This window comes from Nanorana parkeri, unplaced genomic scaffold (assembly GCF_000935625.1).
Source record: "Nanorana parkeri isolate BGI_ZX_2015 unplaced genomic scaffold, ASM93562v1 scaffold1175, whole genome shotgun sequence".
NCBI lineage: Eukaryota > Metazoa > Chordata > Amphibia > Anura > Dicroglossidae > Nanorana > Nanorana parkeri.
In genome coordinates, this window is record NW_017307443.1 from 520,506 (window position 1) to 535,534 (window position 15,029).

The 15,029-nt window shown below is 42.0% G+C and overlaps 1 protein-coding gene across 1 annotated transcript in view; it reads right to left on the minus strand.

The window, feature by feature from the left end:
- The window catches only part of ELAVL2 (ELAV like RNA binding protein 2), an 80,190-nt gene that overhangs the window by 63,888 nt on the left and 1,273 nt on the right, over positions 1-15,029 (minus strand). The window contains exon 2 of the mRNA XM_018568346.1: positions 10,844-10,947. Coding sequence (XP_018423848.1) covers positions 10,844-10,947 — 104 coding nt within the window. The remainder of the gene's footprint in view (positions 1-10,843; positions 10,948-15,029) is intronic.

A 15,029-nucleotide genomic window follows, 5' to 3' on the forward strand; every position in this document is an offset into this window, starting at 1 on the left:
ACGTACGGGGGGGGGGGGGGGGGGAGGGGGCTTACAATCCACATTGTTTTGTTTCTTTAAAAAAAAAAAAATGCTACAAATACAGAATAGATTTTTGTAGTCCATGTACAAAAAACAAAGGATTTGAAAAGATGCTGTAGCATCCAAATACACAGATTGCTCAAACCACATCCATGCAATGCGCAGCCTGCTCCATGCGATAAATTGGTTCAGGACAGAAGGCAAACTATCTGTTCAAATGAGAAGCTGACAACCTTGGGGTGAATGAACACCTAGGGCGAAGCTCTACCTTAAGGAGTAATTTCACTTTTGTTGAGAACAAAGAATCCCCTCTGGATGCTCAATGTACCCGCCCACTCCTTGCTGTCAATCAGCAGGAGGGAACTGGAGGAGAAAGTTCTACTTCAGGTGGTCCTCTGCTGACAGCAGACTGGTGCAATAGCCAGCCTGCTATTGGCTACTGTAATTTAAAACAGCCAATAGCAGGCTGGCTATTGCTCCTGGCTGCTGCATGGGGGACGTGTCGCCAGCTTTTTACCACTGGCAGTGGATGCAAAGAGGAGGCACGGGGGCGCAGAATGCAGCGGGGTGGGGGAGAACGCAGAGTTACAGCATCTGATAGCAGTCTCTTCTCTCTGCTGGGCGTTGGCTGCAGTGCCCCCAACGATCCTCACTGCCTCTGCCGATAGAGGTGGGGAGAGCAGCAGAGAAGGGGACTTACACCGCAGCATGGAGAACGGGAAGGGGGTGTTGAGCAGAGCTAATACGGAGGCTGGAACTGAATGTCCGTGGTGTCTAGCAAAAGAAATTGCTCACCCCTGCTGACAAAAGCCCAGGCGCCAAGACGCAATTTCCTGGTCGCTATGGCGACCTGGCTCCTGGGATTTGTCGAGCCCTATGTTAACCTATTCAGGGACAGGAGCAGCTACACTGGCCAATATGCAGAACTCAGCCCCTGGCTTACCTGTACCTTGGTGTGAATGTATTTGGTGGGAAATGACCCATCCAATCCTTGCCCCCTTAGTGCTCATATCCCCGAAAAAGACAGCATCCTATGGCAACTCCACACACTGCACAAAGCACCAAAAGGAGTTCCTCATGCAGGATCAAGTGCTCAGAGCACATTACAGACCAAACCCACATCTTGCTTCCAGTGGGGTCAAAGCTGAGCCAAGGAGAAAAAAAAAATCTGGATAGCTGCTTTGAGGTGTGGCAGTGGCTATGAGCAATGTAGAGTACACTTGCTAGAGGCTGAAAAGTGCAGAAAAAGATGCACTCTTCAGTTTTTGAAGATGCCCATAGGATGTACTTCCTCAATGCACCAAAACCATTTCACTTAGCCCAGTGAATATGCACTTCATTGAGTCACAACTCACAGAACCTGCCTTCTAAACAGCTCAAAATGACAACTACGTAACATTATATACAGGTGAAACTCAAATAATTAGAATATCGTGCAAAAGTTCATTTATTTCACTAATGCAACTTAAAAGGTGAAACTAATATATGATATAGACTCATTACATGCAAAGCAAGATAGTTCAAGCCGTGATTTGTCATAATTGTGATGATTATGGCTTACAGCTCATGAAAACCCCAAATCCACAATCTCAGAAAATTAGAATATTACATGCAATCAATAAAACAAGGATTGTACATAGAACAATATCGGACCTCTGAAAAGCATAAGCATGCATATGTACTCAGTACTTGGTTTGGGCCCCTTTTGCAGCAATTACTGTCTGAATGCGCGTGGCATGGAAGCTATCAGCCTGTGGCACTGCTGAGGTGTTATGGAAACTAAGTGCTTTGCATGTAATGAGTATCTCATATATTAGTTTCACCTTTTAAGTTGCATTAGTGAAATAAATGAACTTTTGCACGATATTCTAATTATTCGAGTTTCACCTGTATATGCTTGCTGGAAGCGATGCAGTATGGGCTATATTGTCTTGAGTAGGGATGCACCGATACCATAGTCTCCCATGTACAAGTACAGATACTTTTCCCCGAATACTCGCCAATACCAATTACCGATACTTTTTTCGTGCCATATCAGTTTTTCTAACACAATACAGACTAATTTTCCGACAGTGAAGTGCCAGGGCTCGTTTCCAACAGCAAGTTCTGCACCCCTGGTAATTCTGTTACTAACTTCAAGCTGTAGAGGGACTGAAAATCTCAGCAATACATTATACAGAAATGCAGAACACCAAAGAGGACTACAAATCCCAGTGATGCACAAGACAGCAATGCAGAATAATACCAACAGCTCGTCAGGACTACAACTCACAGCAATACATTATACATTAATGCAGAATATGAAGCATACATACTGTGCTTTTCTGGGTTTCCAGCCTGTCTTCAGAGCAGGATCCCAGGAGGGCTGTGAGAAGTCTCACCAGGGCTGTGCAGGGTCTTAGAAGGCTGTGTGCGGTCTCACAAGGGCTGTGTGGGGTCTTGGGAGGGTGTGATTTTGCATTGGCACATGTCCCACATGGCAAAGTCCAGCTGCCCATGCCCTTTTTCCGCAAAAGCTTGTCTATTAACCTTCAAAATAGCCACACAAAAAATGCAGTAAGATTAATCTGCCACAAAACTAATTGGTTTGTGGACTTCCTGCTGTGTTAGCCAAACCCTACCAGGTTTGTTTTTCCCTAATTAGCATGTGTTTTATGATTAGCCACTGTACTGCACACACTCTCCACAGGAGATTTCTTGTCTCATTCCTAGGCATTCAATTAGGATGACCAATCAACAGGTTTTTATAGACCACTACAGGTTAAAAACAGGTTCTTTACCACATGTTTTAAATGCAGTCAGGTATGTACCTCCCACCATCTCTGTGCAGCACAAAATGGAAGAGGGAGAAGCAGCACAGGAGACCAGTTGTACTGAAGTGTTCATGCACTAACAAGGGGCATGATGACAGGAGGAGAAAACTGACAGAAGAGCTCATCAGTCTACTGCTTTTCTTTCACTGTCAAATCACATGTTAGGTGAAGACGAGAACCTGTGTATATTAACATTGGCAAAATCTTCCTATAGGATAAGTCATATTACCTTGTTTAATGCATTTAATCTCCCTGTATTTATTGATATGACATTAAACAGGCCAGATACTGCTGCTGAACATCGCTATTTTGGATTACATCAGCAGATCCAGAAAGACTAAAAAGGTGGCCATACACTCAGATTTTCTGTAGAAAATTGTAGTTTTTGCCACAAATCCTCATTAGATTATAGTTTAAATACCGCATCTAGCATAGTCAAATGTTGATTTCGGAAGTCGTTCGTTAGCCATCCTAGCCAACCAATTTGACGGACGGAAATAATTTCTTTTTGCGCATGTAATGTGATGTGTTCTTGCGAAGATTTGTGATGAACAAAAACCCCACTGATTAAATTTTCAAATCTGTAAAAAAAAAAATTTCAACCTCCCTGATCGAAAAATGTTGGATCACAAAATCGAAAACGCAAAAATAGGCGATGAACCATCGACTGTTCAAATTTCGTTCGAAAAACCGTTCAAACTTTCCAAACATAAATCCTGCAATGTATGGCCACCATAAGCATGGCAGTACTTTGCTTACATGGGCTGTCAAGACTGGAAATTACACTTGTTGCGATATATCTTAGTGGACTTTTTCAGACACACATAGATTTGCAATAGAGACGGAGGTTTTGTTTGTTTGTTGATAGAAAGCTGGGTTCATACAATGGAAGGTGCCACCTAAACAAACCAAACTGGTTTTTCACAATGGTGAAGCTTGTCCTGTATTGATTCGTATACAATGGGATGGTGATCGTAAAGTGTCACACCTAGCCTGGTCAAGATTCAAATCAAATCTGGACTACTGATGGCAATTTATGGTACAACGCTGCCAACTAGAGGTGGGAAAGTGAAATGTATTGCATTTTCCTAAAAGTGAAAGGGGCGGCACTTCCAAAGTTTTAGGCCAGTTTTCTCTCAATAAAAAGCCAGTAGCTGAAAGGTTGAGAAGCATGGCACTTCACAAGACCAGGGCTTCACAGGAGGGGAACAGTACGAGGGGGCTTCACAAGTCAAGAGGACTTGCTTCAAGACCAGGCAGAGACTGCAACAAGAAGCCATTTGCTCATCACGGAATTTGTGGAGCCTGCAGCCTGAGCTAAGTACATTTTCAGTGTTTCCCCTCCTAGAAATCATACATGTACTAGAAGATAGTGTAGTGGGTGCATGTGAATGTTTGTAGCAGCCTGTCTTGTTTATGTATTTGTTTGCTTTTCCTGTAACCAAGTGTGTATACGCAGCATTTTCGCCAAGTAAAGTACTTTTAATGCTACTGGGTCAGTTTCCTTGAAGTTTACTGCAAGAACAGACAACAAATAGAAATTAAAGTTTTGCCAAGCTTTACAGCTGGGCTCATCCTTGAGATAAGCTTTACGTCTCTGGGATTTGTAGTCCAGAGCATTACAATTTCCAAGAAGTGGTAAAACGCCTGCTAAACTTACACAAAAAATTTCAAATAAAAAGTGGAACAGCATGCACGAGTTAATACAGTGAGGACAATTATTTGATCCCCTGCAGATATTGTAAGAAATGAAAGGTCTTTCATTTTTATCATAGATGCATTTTAAACGATGGAGACAGAATATCAACCAAAAATCCAGAAAAAAACACATGATACAAATGTAATAAATTGAGTTACAGTTCAGCGAGTAAAATAAGTATTTGATCCCCAAGCAAAACATGACTTAGTACTTGGTGGAGAAACCCTTGTTGGCAAGCACAGAGGTAAGACGTTTCTTGTAGTTGGTTAACAGGTTTGCACACATCTCAGGAGGGATTTTGGTTCACTCTTCTTTACAGATCTTCTCTAAGGTCTCGTTCACACCTAGGCGTATTGCATATGCGTGACCGTCGCGCGTTTTTTTACCGTGATTCGCGGTAAAAAAGTTGCGTGACCGGCGCAACAAAATGGCCCAAAGTAGTACATGTGCCTTTTCAGGCATGGGCCGTTTTGTAGCGCGTTAGGGACGGGCGGAAATACGCCAAGGTGGGAACGAGACCATTGAATACAATGGGATTTATATTTTTGAGCGTTTTGTAGAGCGTTCGTCGAGCGTAGAACATGCTACAAAACGTTCAGGTGTGAACCTCAGGAAAGGTTTGAGTGTAATGATAAATATTAAAGGGGAGAGGGGACATTCCTGGCATGTTCTATGAAAAATTGGGAAAGCATCCGAGTGCCATTCACCCTAATTGCATACCCAGAGGGAAACCAGCAAGAGTAGGTAAATAAAACTGAAATCAACTCTAAAGTGCAGAAAAAGCTATACATCCGGACCTCAAACCCCATACTAAATTTTTCTGAGAAATGGTTCACTACTAGGGATGCACCGATACCAAGTATTTGGGCGAGTACGGTTACAAATGCTCCAATGCCTAGCCCGATACTTCTGTATCAGGAAGCCGGGCAGAGCGTCATTACACGCTGCCCGGTTTCCGGATTGGCAGGGTAGCCGCTCCATGCTCTCTCGTCACTTGTGATGAGAGAGCATGGAGCCGACTTACTGGCCAATCAGGAAGCCGGGAAGCGTGTAATGACGCGCTGCCTGGCTTCCTGATTGGTCGGGAAGCTGGCCAAGCAGGAAGCCGGGCGCCGTGTAATGACGCAGAGCCCGGCATTCTGATTGACGAGGGAGCACGGAGCCGCCCAATCAGAAAGCAGGGTGTCATTACAGGGCACCCGGCTTCCTGATTGGCTGGCCAATTCAATACACGTGGATCCTATGTAGACTTGGAGGCTACCTAAAACCTCTGCAATGGCAGAAAGAACTATGGAGCAAAGAACATCCACAGGAGTTCAAAAGGTGGTAGGGGATCTCGAAAAAAATTGAAATGCAAAGCTTTTGTCCAAGTTCATTAGTAGAGCCAGGGGATTGAGATCCTCGCAGGCGTCGACGTTGGGAGAGCCAAGAGCCGGACAAGCATTCAGGAAGAGGAACTCGCAGTCTCCTGGAACAACCGGTAAGATATTGTAGCCAGTCCAGGGGGGTAATTGGTTCCATTTAAAAAAAGTAGATCTGCTGGATCCGGAGAAAGAAAAAGGAATGTTTCAAGTATAAATCAAATTAAAAAAGGGTTAACCCCAACAGTAAACAATGTTTGTACTCCGGAGGCATTCCAGTAGGGGTAGCAATATAAGCCTGCGCTGAAACGTGGCATGAGAAAAGTCGGAAAGGATGTGAATCTTTGCTCCATCAAAATCAAACAGGCCATGTGTCTACGCCTTATGCAAAATCACCTCTAACGGAAAACTTGGACTTGGCTAATAATATCCAGAGGGCAGGCAGGGTCCATTGACTTGGGACCCAGTGCTGCGTGTGCACGGTCTAACTCCACCGAAGAAGATTCAGGATTTCCCAAGAGTTTGTTAAAGATGGCCACCACTGTGGCAAGAACATTCTCAGGGCACATAGCCTCAGGGATACCCCGAAGCCGCAAATTATTGCGTCAACTTTTGTTTTCAAAGTCCTCCAAATGTAGTTGTGATTTTGAGAGCCTGTGGGTCTGTGCAGCTCTAAAGGTTTCCAGAAAAGTGTCTCACTTCTACGGCTGCAGAAACTGCCGTTTGTCGACTCTTGCTGATAATTGGGAGACCTCAGTGGCTATCTCTTGAATCTCGCTGCTGTGGGTCTCTTTAATTTTAGCAATCAAGGCCTCAATGTCAGCGTTTGTTGGCAAGGATCGCAGCAGAGCCCCAATATTCATGCCCTCCGGCTCAGCTGTTATCTTAATTGTGGTGCTGCCATTATGCAGTATATTCAGTATATTCTGTGTTGGCAGCAGGAAGAGGCGTGGTTCGGAGGGTGACAAAAGAACCAGTAAGTCGGGAGAGTCTGCGGCTTCATTGCCACCTACACTCGATCTGGTCAGAGCCTCAGGAACGAATTAGTGATTTTGGCGGCTGTAAGTTTTTTTTTTTTTAATTATTGATTCTTTCTCCTCCTGGATGAGCTCATAATTGATGAGTTAAGTGTCCGTGATAATCCAGTAGTCAGAGCGGGGCAGGAGAGCAGTTTTGGAGGTGCGTCACTCTGCCATGTCGTTACCCTACAGTGCTTCTTTTTTAACCCTCTACCTATAAGCTGTGCAGTGTTTTAAAGTAAACCTGTGCGCAGATCAGAATACATAAATATTGTGCATTAATAAGCAGTAAAATCATTTTAGTCCTTTCACTTCCACCGACGTATGCAAGGAGTTTAGGGCTGCCACCAACTAATCGATAATTATGAGAATAGTTGTCAACTATTATCATACTGGACTAGTTGGATTCCCTAGCTCTCCACCACCAGCAGTTGTCATTCCCTGGCTGAAGCTATTCAAGCACCACGTGCTTACAATACAATTACAAAAAAAAATAAAAAATGGTGGGGAAAGTGTCATTTTTGGCTTCGGCCTGAAATTCTGCTGCGAGGGGTGTGTTGCAGTGCCATTCATTTTATTGCCACCCCAAACACGCCTCTCACCCACAGTGTGATCACCCGCACTGGAACGCACGGTACCGCAATGCTGTGCATTCCAGTGGAGTGTGATTGCACTAAACTTTATGGTTTCTAATAGGGATGTCCCTATGCCACTTTTTCAGGCCCAAGTACTTCACCTCATGTACTGCCGATACCAATTACGGATACTTTTTCTTAAAGGGACAGGTGACTTTAAATGATCCATAGTACAACTACATGTTATGTACTATGGATTATGATTAAACCTATTCATGTTAGCAGGGGAGAATTGTAACTCTATTGCTGTAATGTAGTGGAGGTGTGTGCTGTATATATGTACTACATATACATTACACACGTCCAGTACACTATAGCAATAGATTTACAGCCAGCCCGTCCCAGCTTACCTCACTCACAGTTTCACTCACATCCCTGTTGCCTCACGAGGTGCCTCTTGGTACTGGGCAGGATCGCTGCATTGCGTCTCGGTGCTCAGCTTGTGGGAGGCGCTCACAATTCTGCCCTGCTAACATGAATAGGTTAAATCATGATCCATAGTACATATACAGTACACACTTCCAGTACACTGCAGTAATAACGTTACAATTATCCCCTGCTAACATGAATAAGTTAAATCATGATCCATAGTACAGGGCTACATATCATGTACTATGGATCATGATGTAACCTATTCATGTTAGCAGGGGATCATTGTAAATCTATTGTAGCAGTGCAGTCTATATATGTAGTATATAGTACATGTACAGTACATATAGAGTGCCTCCAACAATACATTTACAATTATACTCTGCTAACATGAATGGATTAAATGATCTATATGTAGCCCTGTACTATGGATCATTTAACCCATTCATATTAGCAGGGGATAATTGTAAATCTATTGTAGCAGTGCAGTCTATATATGTAGTATATAGTACATGTACAGTACATATAGAATGCCTGCAACAATACATTTACAATTATACTCTGCTAACATGAATGGATTAAATGATCCATAGTACAGGGCTACATATAGATCATTTAATCCATTCATGTTATCAGAGTATAATTGTAAATGTATTGTCTGCACTGTATTAGCAGTGTGTACCCTATACAGTATGTAGTACATATAGAGTATATACTGCTAATACAGTGCAGACAAAACATTTACAATTATACTATCTAATTTAGCTGGCTCAGAGGTGCCGGCCAGCTAAATTAAAACCCCATCTGCAGCTCCTCTCGCTGGACCAGCACTGACTCTCCGCTGCGTTTTTTTTCTTACCTCGCTGAGCGTCACTGCTTCTCCGGTGGGCGGCGCTCCGAGCAGGGTCATATGGCAGTCTCCGGCCATATGGACCCCCGCGTGGAGCGCCGCCCACCGGAGCAGCAGTGATGCGACACTCGGCGAGGTAAGTAAGAAAAAAAAAAACCATATCCCAAGCTTCGGCGCTATGTATCGGGGCATTTTGACAAGTACTTGTCAAAATGCCCTGTATCGGGCCCAATTCCGATGCTGGCATCGGTATGGGGACATCCCTAGTTTGTATCACTGCATTTGTGTAATTTATTTTAAATTAAGGATGGTACTTTATTTTGATCAGATAAAAAAAATTAAATAAGTCAACTAGTCAATTATGAAAAAAATCATTAATTGCAGCCCTACAGAAGTCTGATTACACGAGTAAAGGCACACCTCACAATTATCTGCTGATTTTCTGTGGTCAGATGGAAAAAGTGCAACTGATTGGCCCAGGTGGAGATTACTCCATCCACACAGTTAAGTGTAGATGGAGGAATCTGTTGCACCTTTTCCATTTGACCACAGAAAATCTGCAGATAATTGTAAGGTGTATGGCAAGTTTAAAGCAGACTGACACAGCCACCCAATCATTTCCACAGGCCTCCCCAAAAATGTGGGCTCCACTGCCCCTCTACTGCAGACACAGGAAAGGCACAGCACATCCGTTTGCTGATTATCTCCCTTCTGAATGAACCTAGAAGCAACGATTATTTTGTCACCTCCAGTTTCTGAGTTGACATCCCTTGGCCTCGAAGCTGATCAAGCATGATCTGCGCTAGATCAGCTTAATTTTAGGGGACATTGGGGTGCAACATAACCTATTACCAATAAAGTGCTATCCCACAGGGGTGAGCCTGTGAGCACCCCTTGGAATAGCAATAAAGTAAAAAAAAAAAAAAATTGGCATATCCACACACCAGAGTGAAAGAAAATGCTAGGGTCATTTTTCACACATCTCCAAACTGATGACCTATAAAACTTTTTAAAGCATTATCTAACTTTGGGTACCGTAGCTTTTTGACATGTAACAGGTGCGCACAATTTCTTAAGCTTGACTAGTTTGGTAACTTTACTGCTCTAACAATTTTTTATATTTTACTAAACAAAATGGATATATTATTGTGTGGGGGCATTAAAATCAGCGTGTATTTGTTTATGAAAATGTGGGCTTTATAAACAGTAGCGCTAATATGATGCAACATAAATTGCCTATTTTTATTCTTCAGGTTCTCTGTTTTCAGGAAATATATTCCATTCTGGGGGGTTTCAGTAATCTTTGGGCCTAAAATGTGCATTTTAAACAGGTAAAAAAAAAAAAAAACACAAAAATTACTGGCAGTGGAAGGGTTAAACAATTGCTTTGTATGTAAACCAGTAGGTGCTTCAAAGCTGTTAGAAACCAATTACAAAGCCTTTGTTATCATTAGGACGGAATAACCTAGTCAGGAATAGCTTGTTTGGAAGCTCTTTTATGGTTTAGGAATATGCGAGTTTCCTGAAGTCGTCACAGGTCAGCTCTATTGATCAGGAAGTCAGCGAACGCATACCGCCGATCACTTACCAATCCTCCCTCACCTCTCCGTTTCTGACTGGAGGAATGGACAGGGAGGGGGTGGGCACAGCTGGCTTTGCTTCTAGATAGGCAGAGACAGCTGTCAATCAGCCAGCAGGGTGGATCTCGATAATATTGTCTACATCTGTCCCAGCTGCAAGGCAGCTCTGCATTAGCCCACTATATACAGAGTTTTGGGTCACTGGAGGACATTAGTATATGTCCTCCTGTGACCCTGAAGAGAACTATGGCCAAAAACGGTTAGTCAATAGTTCTCCTTTAATGTAACTAGGAAATATGAATTTCAGTACAATTCAGTTACCACAAACCTTTCTGATTAGTATAATGATTTGTTGTTTTCCTCTCAACAACTGAAACATGAAACTAGCATATTTAAAGCAAAAAACTGAATGGCCTTTTAAGTTGCAAACATTTATGACTAGACAAAAAAGGACACACATTTTTATGTTAAGACAAAAAAAAAAACCTGGACCTACTTTAATGGTTTTGGTCTGAAGCCTTAGTCCATTCAGGGTATTGATCGCCTTCTCAGCATCCTTGGGGTCAATGTAGTTCACAAAACCATAACCCAAGCTTTGTCCTGATCAAACAAAAAAAGTAATGGTTTAAAAAAAATAATTTAAAATATGAATCAGTATTGCTAAAAATGCATTGATTTGCTTTTTAGTTTGGTTATGCCGTATGCTTTACAGGCTTGATTATTACTTGTACATATTTTGTAGGCACAAATGCTGCAGACATTTCAGTATCAAGTTACTTTCCCAATAGAGGCAAAACAAAAAACTTCACTAAGAATACCAATGGACCAATGGCTGTACACAACCAAATACACTTTGTAAAAACTACACATTAGCAAATAAAGTATTGTATAAGCGTATGATGCACAAATTTACATATTGCCAAAACCATTGCAACATTGTAGTATAGTTTATTACTACAATACAGATCAAGGGTATCACTAAAATTAAAGGGAATGCACAAGGGAAAGGGTTTTGCACTTGTGATCAAGAGAAAAAACAAATATTTATTTAGTCAGGGACATATGAAATGTATACTGCACAATTTTGTATTCAGCCCGCAAGTGGAGGGCGAGCCTTTAGCCCTTGCAGCGCAAGAGTAGACCCACTTCAATGGGAGTTTTTTTTTTCCCCCTGGACATAGACTTTAAACACCCCTTAAATTTGACATTATAAGGGCATTAGTTGCAACCCACTGTATTTTTGTATATTTGAATAAAACCTCCTTCAGCATCTCACTGCTTTATACCCTGAGGGCTGTTTCTTCGCAAGTATGCCTGGCAGCTTAGGTAAGGCTTAACATTAAAGTAAGCATTACATTAAAGTGACATTAAAGTAAAAAACATTTTTCCCTCCCCCCAATGTTAATAAAAGCACATACCTTAAATGATGTTTGTTAATCCGATCTTTCCTGTCGTTTTCATCTGTCCCTCCAGCGCTGCTGCGGTTCTCCGATCCAGCGCTGACTCCTCTGTCCTTGCTGGCACTTCTTGTCCCACGGTGCCTGCATACGGGTGCACGTATCCATAGACTTACCTTGGGTCTATCCTCGTCTCCCGGCCGAAAATGTGAACTGCGCATGCGCCCGCCCCAAGATGCTTTGCGGTCACCCAAGAATTTTCACATGTAAGTTTAAACCGCTTTTAAATCTTTTTTTTTTTAACACTTTTTTTTAAATATATCTACTGCTTGCTAGCAGTAGATATATGCAAAAACACCAGAGGGTTTAATAACCCTTTAAGTTCTAAAGAGCTCTTATAGGGCGACAACACCTGCCTTCCCTAACAGTAGTGTTTTTTTTATGTATCATTCCCTCTTTTTTGTTTTTGCTGGCCCTGTGTCACTGTGTTCTGTAGTGATGTTTGGGCTAACAAACTACAAAGTGGAAACCAGGCATTTGACAGGTGCAGCAGATTCTTTAGCAAAGTTATCTGATCAAGACAACAAATGCTCGCAGCATTGGCGGAAGGACAATTGTAAATGCCTTTCTTTACAAGGAGCTCTCATTTTATTCTAGACCTAACATTCTCTTTAAGGAACTTGAGTCAGGACAGAGACTCTTATTAGACAACTTTAAGACTTGTATCAGACATGGACCTGGATAGCAAGCTTCTCTGCAGTGCTGTTTGTCTAACCTATCATGCTCTGGTAACCCTCTATAAAATTTAATCATGATCATATATAGCAAACTGACATGTGGGAAAAAAATGTTAAAATGGTCATAAAACCATTAGAACTTTCCTTTAAAGACAAAAGTAACTTTTTGAGGGCTTTGTCCTTTTTTGGGTCCAAGGAGTATATTTACTAATGTATGCATGTGACCCCAAGTCAGGATCTCGCAAGTTACTGCCCACTATTTGCGCAGAGCCACGCCAGGAAAGATCCCAATAATATTGTCGGGATTCACTCCGCTGCCTGACTCACAGCTGGCTCTGCCTCTAGAGCTGAAACCAGCTGTGCCTGTCCTGTCCCCTCCAGTGACAGTCCCCCAATGAGCGCTGGAGGAACAGAGGGGAAGGGTGAATCCCTGCAGGGAGAGGTCACTGACAGGCAGAGAGAAGTCACTTTGTGCAGAGAGAAGACCATGAGCTGAGCAAATCAGCAGTTCCTGATCACTCCACTCGCAATCTATAGAACCAGCAAGTGATGCCTGCAGTGTCATATGCCAGCTTTAAGTACTGGGAAAGGTACATTTTACTCTCCCAGTACTTCCCCTTTAAAGTTAACATCTGGCCAACACAAATTAACTGAACCTTGAATAAAAAAAAACTGCAAGGTCCATTTATTTATTCCCACCCCAGTGCCAAAAAAAAGCCTTTGGGAGAAAAGGTTAGTAAATGTTCTATTCTAGAGCACGTAGATGAGGGTGATGTCACCCTCCCTCCAGCAATATTCCAGTAGTACAATCTTCCATACTTTGTATTCCAAATTGCATTCTCATGAGAAGACGTGTTGGGAGTATTTATCGCAAGATGTGGGCTACTCAGCATTTCCCAGAATCTTGTCAGAAGAATGGTGGTGTCACCCCCTGCAGTATGGAAGGTTAGATAAAGAAAAGAATATTGATTTTTTAAACTGCATCTGAGCATGTGGATTAACCTCTTGCCGTCCGCCCGTAGTAGAAAAACGGACGGACGGCACTGCTGCATTGGCGGGTTGCCGTCGCCAGACGGCATTTTTTTTCTGCTCGCGCTCGCCCCCTAGCGGGCACGCACGGGCAGAAAAGACCCGTCCAATGTTATCCCCCTATATAATAGCAATAACAAAAAGTGCAAAAAAATATAAATAAAAAAAATAAAAGTAACATATAAAAAAGTAAAATAAAATTAAAGTCACATAAAAAAAGGGGAAAAAAACCCCCAAAATGTTTAACTCCCCCACCCCCACTTTTATGCGCCTATAAACGTAAATACGCATCCGGTGCCCCAGCGCGCAAAAATTACAATTGCGCTACACATGTTACATATCGCCGCGAACGTCGCAGTGAGAGAAATCATTTTAGGGCCATCAATCACTGATAACACTAAACTGATGAGCGGTAACAGCTTTTAAAGCGTCGCCTATGGCCAATTTTGGGTATTATCATTTTTTGAGGTTTTGCGCGCGCACGCAATTTTAAGGCTTGACATGTTTGGTGTATTTTTACCCGACGTGACCCCGTCTTTTATAGTTTACCAAAAAATTGGGTAATAATAAATGTTTTATCATTTAATATAGGGGAAACTGTTTTTTTTTTAAAATATTCGGTAATTTTTCCTTAATATAGTAAAAAAATAAAACCCCCAGTGGTGAATAAATACCACCAAAAGAAAGCTCTATCTGTCCCCAAAAAAGGGTATAAAATTCATTTCAGTACAGCGCTGCATGACGGAATAAATGTCAGTCAAAGTACCGCAGCGCTGAATACTGAAAAATGGCCTGGATGGGAAGGGGGTTTAACACCGCGGATGTCAACTGGTTAAATAAGGGCCTTAGCTTGGGGGGCTAGCCCACTTTAAATTTTCTAGTTTCAATGAAGCACCTTCAGTTAACATTTCTGGATTGTTTTTGTTGATAGCTAAAGGGTCAGCCCATGTGAATTCTTAGGTCTGAATACAAGTGGTGGCAATTGTAACAGGGACCAATTCTCCCAATTAAATAAAAAAGGAAGCAGCAGAAGAGTGGAAACACCAGTTGAAATTAGATTTTAATGGGGGCCAGAGACACTCAAAAGAAATCTAGGGCTGCAACAAACAATTATTTTTATAATCGATTAGTTGGCCGATTATTTTTTCGGATAAAAAAAATAAAACACTTTTACTTGAAATAAAATACACAAATGGAGTTACAGTTTACTTTAGAATACAACTGCATGCACAATTGTTTTCCAATTGCACCGCACTGGAACACAGGGTATTGCAGTACCGTGCATTCTGGTGCAGGAAATCACATTGCAGGCGTGTTTGGGTTGTCATTGAAATGAATGGCACTGCAACGCACGAGAATTTGTCAGGGTGGAACTGAAAATGACTTTCCCACCTTTTATACTTTAAAAAAAAATTGTATGCATTATATTAGATGTTAATTAGTTTCATGGATTAAAAAAAACAAAATTTGACCAAAATTATATTGTATTAATAATATACACATAAGATTATATATATAT